Source organism: Gekko japonicus, unplaced genomic scaffold (assembly GCF_001447785.1).
Source record: "Gekko japonicus isolate JY-2015 unplaced genomic scaffold, Gekko_japonicus_V1.1 scaffold2733, whole genome shotgun sequence".
Lineage (NCBI taxonomy): Eukaryota > Metazoa > Chordata > Lepidosauria > Squamata > Gekkonidae > Gekko > Gekko japonicus.
The window spans coordinates 35,993-45,387 of NW_015174356.1; the positions used below are offsets into that span (position 1 = coordinate 35,993).

General features: G+C 52.1%; 1 protein-coding gene across 1 annotated transcript in view; it reads left to right on the top strand.

The window, feature by feature from the left end:
* The window catches only part of OBSCN (obscurin, cytoskeletal calmodulin and titin-interacting RhoGEF), a gene marked incomplete at both ends in the record, with an annotated part of 222,594 nt that overhangs the window by 35,189 nt on the left and 178,010 nt on the right, over nucleotides 1–9,395 (top strand). The window contains 3 exons of the mRNA XM_015424328.1: nucleotides 2,703–2,969; nucleotides 5,118–5,387; nucleotides 7,646–7,912. Coding sequence (XP_015279814.1) covers nucleotides 2,703–2,969; nucleotides 5,118–5,387; nucleotides 7,646–7,912 — 804 coding nt within the window. The remainder of the gene's footprint in view (nucleotides 1–2,702; nucleotides 2,970–5,117; nucleotides 5,388–7,645; nucleotides 7,913–9,395) is intronic.

Below are 9,395 nucleotides of genomic sequence, written 5' to 3' on the forward strand. Positions count from 1 at the left end.
ATCAGGCACTATGCCCTAGACGTCCGCCAGTCCACCAGTGACAGTCTGGGACGTCAGGTTTTGGCCTCGGCTAAGCAGTAAACACCTGACAGCACCCGCCTCCAGGTAAACTACTGCTCGCTAATCTCCCATTGGTGTGAAGCACAGAGACCACGAAGAAGATAAACAGGTTGCTTACCAGTAACTGGTGATCTTCGAGTGGTCATCTGTGCATTCACACCACCCGCCCTCCTGCCCCGCTGCTGTCTTCTTCTACGTGATTTGTTAGGAGATTGATGCGCGGCGGTTGGTAGGAACTGGCGGGATGTCCATGCCTGCCCTTCTGGGCATGCTCACTGGGGCTCCTGGGCATGCTCAGTTGGGCCAGGCACGAAAATCCTTCTAGAAGAGCTTGCTAGGCACCGGCAGATCCAGCGCAGGCGCACTAGATCCCATTGGTGTGAAGCACAGAGACCACGAAGAAGATTGGAAGTTACTAGTCTATATATATAGATAGAGGGTGGACAGCAAATTAGTATACAACATAATGAAGGTATTTAACAGATGCAAGGACCAAACACTCGAAGATCACCAGTTACTGGTAAGCAACCTGTTTTTCGCGGCGAAAGTACTTTTGGGAAGTGCGGGGCAACAGTATGCTGGAAGTGGTCTGAGTGCCGATCCCCCTAAAATAAATGCAGAACCAGGACACAACATGGCAGTGAAAGCGGGAGGGAATGCAGAACAGAAGACTGAGATGTGCTCAGACACCGAGGAAAAAGACAGGTGCAGAAAGGACCCCGGGATGTAGGAAGCCCGGGAGACTTTGAGAACTTCCTGTTTAGCATGTAGAAAACTAGCCTGCTACCCGTGCTTTGCTACGGCATTTAAGTTCCGTAAATCCAGTTATAATACCGATGATGTGAAATTTGAAATGTGACATTTGTTGTAGGAATTCTAACAGAGAAGATTGCAGTGTAAGAAATGAAGCGAGACGTACGTCGTACGTCCGTTTCTCTCTGTCTACTGAAGGACCTCTCTGTAGACCACATTGGTGGTTCTGCCCTCAGGTGCTGGGATCACCAGGCTGCTTGGTGAGCTCACTCTGGAGCAGGCCACATAGAACGGTCCACTTAAGAAGCAGTCGTCGGTTAAGTCAGCTCCTGCCACCTTCCACGAAAGTGATGGCCTCTCTACTTGTGTTCCTAGATTGTTTTGCTCATGTGGAGACTGTGTTGTTCTGAGCACCTCAGGGTGATCTTGCTGGTACTTGGCCTGCGCAGCTCAGTGCACTGCAGGAGTACTATGTGCAAATGTCTTTGCCGCATTCCTAAGTTGCCTCCTCCTTGTAGCGTTGGTGTATGTGGCTCGATGTTTGCCAGGAGCTTTCTTGGGGGCAGTAAGAGGTGAGAGGTGTGAGGGGGAGTTGGGGTGAGGGAGTGGTGATATGGTGGACATTTCTTCAGGTTCATGAGGGAGGCACGCATCGAAATGGCTCCCAGAAATGTCCTTTACTATCTCCCCATAAACATTCATACCCTGGCCCTGCTCAAGGCAGTCCTGCTGAGCAAACCTCCCCGTGACTGTAAGCATCTCACCTCCTCTCCTACATCTGACAGGCAGCTGCCTGTCCAGTGTAGGACGGGGAGGGGGGAGGAGTATTAGAAGCCACTGTGAAGGCAGGGCTGGCAGGATCACTAAGGCGTTACTGCTGGGGCAGGCTTCCTCATGGCTTTAATCACCCTGCAACTATTGCTGCACCTGACAGACAACTGCCTGTTAGGTGTAGGAGGTGGGGGGAGTGTGTTGGAAGCCATCTTACCTCCTCTCCTTCACCTGACAGGCAGCTGCCTGTCCAGTGTAGGAGGAGGAGGGGGGAGGAGTATTAGAAGTCACTGTGGAGGTGGGGCTGCACCTGACAGACAACCGCCTGTTAGGTGTAGGAGGTGGGGGGGGGGAGTGTATTGGAAGCAATCAGAGAGGCTGGGCCAGCAGCTTTCCTTCACCTCTTGTCCACTCCTGATTTCCTCAGCTGTCATTAGCTGTCTGCAGTTCCCTGTAACTGTTGGGGTTTTTTTTAACCTCAGAACACTGAGCTCTGCAGCTGACCAATCAGAGAGTGGGGGGTGCAGAGAAGCAGCTGCCTGGCAGCCGCATAGGATTCAATGGGGGGCAGTGTTCCCTCTAAGCTGAGTTACTGTGAGCTAGCTCAGTTTTTCAGCCTCCAGCTCACACATTTTTTTCTTTGCTCAGGAAGGGTGGCTCCAGAGCAAGGTAATTTATGCAGCAGCCAAATCGCTCACTCACAACTTTAATACCAGCAGCTCACAAAGTGGATTTTTTGCTCACAAGACCCCACAGCTTAGCGGGAACATTGATGGGGGGAGCACATTTTCCCCCTTTTGACCCACGTAGGGGTCGAATTTCTAAAAATCCCTTTTTAGTGAGCACCTACGCCACGGTGGGAGCGCTCTCCCCGAATTTGGTGTCTCTAGGTCCAGCAGTTTGGCCTGGGCGTTGATTCTACGTTGAGGGGACTTTCTTTTACATATATGGAAGGAGAAAAGTCAGAGCAGGCAAAACTGTATTAATTATTAACTAAAACTTTTATACGTCCTTTTCCTTATAGTTCAAGGCGGCTTAATGTGGATGCTTGAGAAGCTTTTGTTTCTTGGTGTGTGCCTCTGTTGATATCCTTTTCCCCTCCTCCCGATGAATCTCAGAAATTCCAGTGAAGTTTGCCAAGAAGTTGGAGCCCGTTAAGGCGGAGATCGGAGGGACCCTGACTCTGAGCTGCGAACTGAACCAGACCAGGGGCGAAGTCGTCTGGCGCAAGGACGGAGTGGAGCTGAAAGCTAATAAGCGCTACCAGATGCACGAGATCGGTGAAAAACGTGTCCTGGTGGTGACGGGGCTTCGGACGGAAGACAAGGGAGAATACTGCTGTGAAGCGAGGGATGAGAAATGCAGCGTTCATGTGACCCCCATAGGTATGGGTCGGAGCCCGGGCCTGGGTAGGGGGCACTGGCCATTTGGGGGTCTATCATCCTAGCGAACGTGCTACTTTGAAGATGTTGCAAGATCAAATCATCGCCCGTTGGTGTCGTGGTGAAGTGCGCGGACTCTAATCTGGGAGAACCGGGTTTGATTCCCACTCCTCCACTCGCAGCTGCTGGATGACCTTGGGCAAGCCATAGTTCTGTCAGAGCTGTTCTCTCAAGGACAGTTCTGTCAGAGCTCTCTCAGCCCCACCTGCCTCACAGGGTGTCTGTTGTGGGGAGGGGAAGGGAAAGGAGTTTGTAAGCCTCTCTGAGACTCCGAGGGAAGAGAAGAGCGGGGTATAAATCCAATCTCCTCCTCATCCTCTTCTTCTTCTTCGTAGGGATCAGGAACTTGTTAGATAATACTTAAAGAAGAATGGCCTTTAGGTAGGGCAGTGGGGAAAGGGAGAACACTACAGAGAAAATGGTGTAAGCCAGTGGTGGCGAGAACCTATGGCACGGGTGCCAGAGGTGGCACTCAGAGCCCTCTCTGTGGGCACGCGTGCCATCGCCCCAGCCAGGCCCAGACCATCATTAAAGTGTCGAATTCTCTGCCAAATAATTTTAAGTCAATGAAAGCATTTGGGATTGCTTTCCTGACTTTGTTTGGGTCATCTTAAGTTAATGTATTTGTTGTTTTTTTCTAAAGTAAAACCTCAGTATTCAGGTTAAATTGCCGTGTTGGCACTTTGGGATGAATAAGTGGGTTTTGGGTCGCAGTTTGGGCATCCGGTCTCTAAAAGGTTCGCCATCAGTGGTGTAAGCCATAAGGTGTCGTTCTCATTGGAAGACCATGGGGAATTTCAGACAGGCGCTATGTCCCGGTAGGGAACCGATTCTCAACCGGGTTGTGGTCTGTCATTTCAGACAGAACCCGGTTAGGAATCGGTTCCCTACCGGGATCTAAGTGGCATTTCAGACACAGAAGCCTCTCTTCCGTATAGGAACCGGGAGGGAAGCGATTTACCTGTCAACCGCTTCCGAGGAGTCTCCCGTTCCCTCTCCCGGTTCCGATACGCTTGTTTCCCGCCTTTTTTCGGTCGCGCGTGCTTTTTTTTTAACGTTCGGCTTATAGCGATATATCGATATATCGCTATACCGGAACCTCTAAGGAGTCGCATTCCAATGGGATCGTTATTGCGACCATTTGAGGTTCTGGTATAGCGATATATCAATATATCGCTATAAGCCGAACCTTTTTTTAAAAAAACAACCCCGATCGCCCGCGCGGGAAGAAAACGGCGGGAAAACGAAGCGGTGCGTGTGTGAAACGCCGAACCGCTTGTGAATCGGCTCCTTTCCGGTAGGGGCAAGCTGTGTGTGAAATGGCAGCCCTGTACCAGTTCATCTGGAAACTGGTAATGTGAAATTCCCCCATTTTGTAGAATGTTCAGGACTGAGCATGTAGTGGCTTAGAGAGCAGAGGGAGGAAGGGCTGTGGCTCAGTGGCAGAGCCTCTGCTTGGCATGCAGAAGGTCCCCGGTTCAATCCCCGGCACCTCCAGTTAAAAGGACCAGGCAGGAGGTGATGTGAAAGACCTCCACCTGAGACCCCAGAGAGCCACTGCCTGTCTGAGTGGACAATACTTACTTATATGGGCCAAGGGTCTGATTCAGTAGAAGGCAGCTTCACGTGTTCGTGTGAGTCACTGCTCACTTCCTCAGACACAGCTTGGAATGACGATGATAACGATTATTATCAGGGCTTTTTTGGTAGAAAAAGCCCAGCAGGAACCCATTAGCATATTAGGCCACACCCCTGACAGCACAGCTCATTAGCCTATTAGGCCACACCCCCATGTTACCAGAGGTCTGGTCATCCAGCCACACCCAGCCTTTGCTTCTTATTCTGTTTACCTTGTTTGTTGTCAAAACCCAGGGCCTTTTTTTATAGCAGGAAATCCTTTGCATGTTAGGCCACACCCCCTAATGTAGCCAATCCTAACGAGTTCCTGCTGTTGGGTGTGGCCTGTTATGCTAATGAGTTCCTGCTGGGTGTGGCCAACTCGGGAGCCAGCCGGAACTCCGTTCCTGTGCGTTCCTGCCCCCAAATAGCCCTGATTATTATTATTCTGATGAATATCCTTCCCTCCCCCAGTGCCCAGAGTGGTGAAGTTTGTCAAAGGCCTCCACAACATCGTGGCGGAAGAAGGCAAGGAGGCCGTCTTCAAGTGCACGGTCTCCCCCCGCGACGCAGCCGTCACGTGGAGCCGCAACAGAACCAAAATCGAGGCCAGTAAGAAATACTTGATCGCCCAGAAGGACACCAGCCACAGCCTCACCATCACCAACTTGGCCCTGGAGGACTCTGCTGACATCACCGCAGAAGCGGAAGGGGTGGAGAGCAAAGCGACCCTCAAGGTTGAAGGTAGGCTTCCCAAATCTCCCCGGGGGGCGGGGAAACCCCTGCCTCAGAGGCCCGTTCCCCGTCGCCGGCGGATCAGGCCCCGGGGGGAACTCCACCCCAACGTGCGCGTCACCCGGAAGTGACGCGGGCACGCTGGGGGCGGGGCCACGACCATCCGAGGGAAAACTCTATAGTTTGCCCTCGTATGGCCGTGGCCCCGCCCCCAGCGTGCCTGGCGTCGGTTGAAGGTGAGAAGATGGAAGCGGCAAGGAGCATATTTTATACCACGCAACGGCCTGTTTGTACAGCTGTTCCCCGTGGCTGGGTCTATTCATGTGGCGGAAAGAGGCGATAGAACCCTGAGGTGGTGGAACGGAGTGTGTCACTTCAGACGGCTGGAATTCTTCGCCACTTAAGAAAGCTCTGGAAACAGAAATCTAGCATGTTAGGGAGTATTTCCCCTCCCTTGTTCTCCCTGTGTTTTTTTTTTGAAAGAGAAAAAAAAATTAAAAAGAGAGAAACATCTGAGCCAGGTGGGGCTGTGGCTCAGTGGTAGAGCCTCCGCTTGGCATGCAGAAGGTCCCAGGTTCAATCCCTGGCGTTTCCAGTTAAAGGAGGTGATGTGAAAGACCTCTGCCTGAGACCCTGGAGCGCTGCTGCCAGTAAGTTTGCCAGTCCCCAGGTTGGAGCGGGGGTTCTCCCGGTTTTCGGGGCTTCAGCCCACTGCTGGTCGGCTGGCCCGTGGGGGAAAACCCCCGCCCCCAAACAGCCACGCCCCCACGTGACTTCCCCAACATAAAGATGTCACCCGGAAGTGACGTCGCCACGCCAGGGACGTTGTTCGGGGGACGCTCTGGTTTGAGGGCAAAACTTTATGGTTTCCAGTCAGTTTTACCATAGAGTTTTGCCCTCAAACTAGAGGGTCCCTGCGCAATGTCCCCAGTGTGATGATGTCACTTCTGGGTGAGGTCATCACCTCAGGGGCAACCCAGAATGCCTCCCAAATCCCTCCACCGGAGCGACAACCCTAGCTGCCCATCTGAGTAGACGATACTGACCTTGACGGACCAAAGATCTGATTCGGTATAAGTCAGCTTCATGTAAGCTTCATGTAAGGTGCTCTTTCTGATGAATTTCCTTCTAGCAGAGAGGGTGTTTGTTTAGTTATTTAATCTCAGAGCTGGAAAGGCTACCAGGGTTATCCATTCCTACCCCCTGCCAACACAGGGACTATGATGTCCCCAGCAAGGAGGTTTCCAAACAGTACTTAAAAACCTCGAATGGGGAAGAATTCGCCACCTCCCAAGGGAGACTGTTCCGGTGTCAAACACGCCTCACCATTCAGGAAGTTCTTCCTCCATTTCAGGCTACACCTCTTTTGCTATATCTTCTATAAGAACATAAGAGACGCCAATGTTGGATTAGGCCAAAGGCCCATCCAGTCCAACACTCTGTATCACACAGTGGCCAGAAATACCAGGTGCTATCGGGAGGTCCACCAGTGGGGCCAAGACATTAGAAGCCCTCCCACTGTTGACCCCCCCCCCAAGCACCAAGAATACAGAGCATCCCTTGCCCCAGACCGAGAGTTCCTATCTATACCTTGTGGCTAATCGCCACTGATGGACCTCTGCTCCATATGTTTATCTATAAGAACATAAGAGACGCCAATGTTGGATTAGGCCAAAGGCCCATCCAGTCCAACACTCTGTATCACACAGTGGCCAGAAATACCAGGTGCTATCGGGAGGTCCACCAGTGGGGCCAAGACATTAGAAGCCCTCCCACTGTTGACCCCCCCCCCAAGCACCAAGAATACAGAGCATCCCTTGCCCCAGACCGAGAGTTCCTATCTATACCTTGTGGCTAATCGCCACTGATGGACCTCTGTTCCATATCTTTATCCAAACCAGTGAACTCCATGTGTTAATTACTCTTTGGGTGAAGAAGGACTTAGAACATAAGAACATAAGAGACACCAATGTTGGATCAGGCCAAAGGCCCATCCAGTCCAACACTCTGTGTCACACAGTGGCCAGAAATACCAGGTGCTATCAGGAGGTCCACCAGTGGGGCCAGGACTCCACAGCTTAGAGGGCCTCCACAGCTTAGACTCCACAGCTTAGAGGGAGCATTGGTCTTGTCCTCTCATGTTTCCAGAGTCTTCCAACCTCTTTCCTAGCACCTAATCATTTGCACGCCATAATTTTTAGCTTTGCAGTTTCGGGATTTTCTCAAAATTGCCCTTCCCCCCATGTGTTTGTGTGTGTTGCCTGCAGAGGCCCCGGTATTATTCGTGAAGAAACTGGAGACCAAATCTGTCGAGGAGAAGGACACAGTGACCCTCGAAGTGGAGCTAAGCAAGCCCACCGCAGAGGTGAGGTGGATGAAGAACGGCAGCGTGCTCCATCCAGACGCCAACATGGAGGTCAAGGCGGATGGGAAAAAGCACCGTCTGGTGATTAAAAGCGCCACCTATGCGGACCGGGGCTTCTATTCCTGCGAGACCCTCCATGACAAGACCCAGGCAAAAGTAAACGTGGAAAGTAAGTCAGGGGTTATCTTGTCGGGAGGGTGGCCGTGATGGTCTTTAGAAGAAGAGCTGGATTTGAGTCCAGTGGTACCTTAGAGAACAACAAGGTTTTAGGGGTAAGAGCATCAGAAGAGCTCTGCTGGGTCAGAGCAGGGGTCCATCTAGGGTTGCCAAATCTGAAATGGACGGGAGCGGGGGACTCCCGTCCGGCGTCCAAAGTGTGCGCGCGCTGCACGCACGTCACCCGGAAGTGACACTATGACGCTGGGCACGCTGGGAGCGGGGCGATGACCATACAAGGGAAAACCATACAGTTCTCTCAGTCAGAGCTCTCTCAGCCCCACCTATCTCACAGGGTGTCTGTTGTGGGGAGAGGAAGGGAAGGAGATTGCCCTTGGGGCAACTTCGGAAGCTGCAGCGGGTGCAAAACGCGGCAGCCAGGTTGTTGATGGTCCTCCCCAGGTGGGAGCACATCCAGCCTGTGCTGAAGTCATTGTACTGGCTCCCAATAGCGTTCTGGATTCGCTTCAAGGTGCTGGTTTTGACCTTTAAAGCCCTAAATGGTCAGGGGCCTGCCTACCTGAGGGACCGCCTTTCCCTGTACATTCCCCCAAGAGGACTGCGGTCTGGAACACAACACTGCCTCCCCCCCCCCCCGGCCCAGGGGGCCCCGGGTGGGGGGACGCCAGGTTGGCGGTAACCAGGACCAGGGCGTTCTCCCTGGTGGCGCCAACACTGTGGAACGAGCTCCCCAATGAGATTAGAGCTGTGTGGGACCTCCAGCAGTTCTGTAGAGCCATGAAAACGGAGCTGTTTCACCAGGCGTTCCAATAAGAACTGACTGCACCGGCTGGGTCGCACTCGCACTTTACCATAGGATGCCGCTGTATTTATTTAATTTTATTGTATTTATTGTATTTTCTGTTTTCTATTCGTTGTTTTGAATGGTATGTTGTTTTAACCTGTTGTGAGCCGCCCTGAGCCGCCTCGGCCGGAGGGCGGGGTAGAAATCCAATAAATAAATAAATACAGGACTATTTTTGGGCAGGAACGCACAGGAACGGAGTTCCGGCTGGCTCCCAAGTTGGCCACGCCCATCAGGAACTCATTAGCATAACAGGCCTCACCCAACAGCAGAGACTCATTCGGATTGGCTACAATTAGGGGTGTGTGGCCTAACATGCAAAAAGCCCTGGGTTTTGACAACAAACAAGGTAAAGAGAATAAGAAGCAAAAGGTGGGTGTGGCTGTATGACCACACTTCTGGTAACATGGGGTGTGGCCTAATATGCGAATGGGCTGTGCGTTCAGGGGTGTGGCCTAATATGCTAACGAGTTCCTGCTATTGGGTATGGCCTGTTATGCTAATGAGTTTCTGCAAATGAGTTTCTACAAAAAAAGCCCAGAATAAATAAATAAATAAACTGCTCTGAGACTCTGAGTGAAGGGCGGGGTATAAATCCAGTCTCCTCCTCCTCCTCCTCCTCCTCCACCTC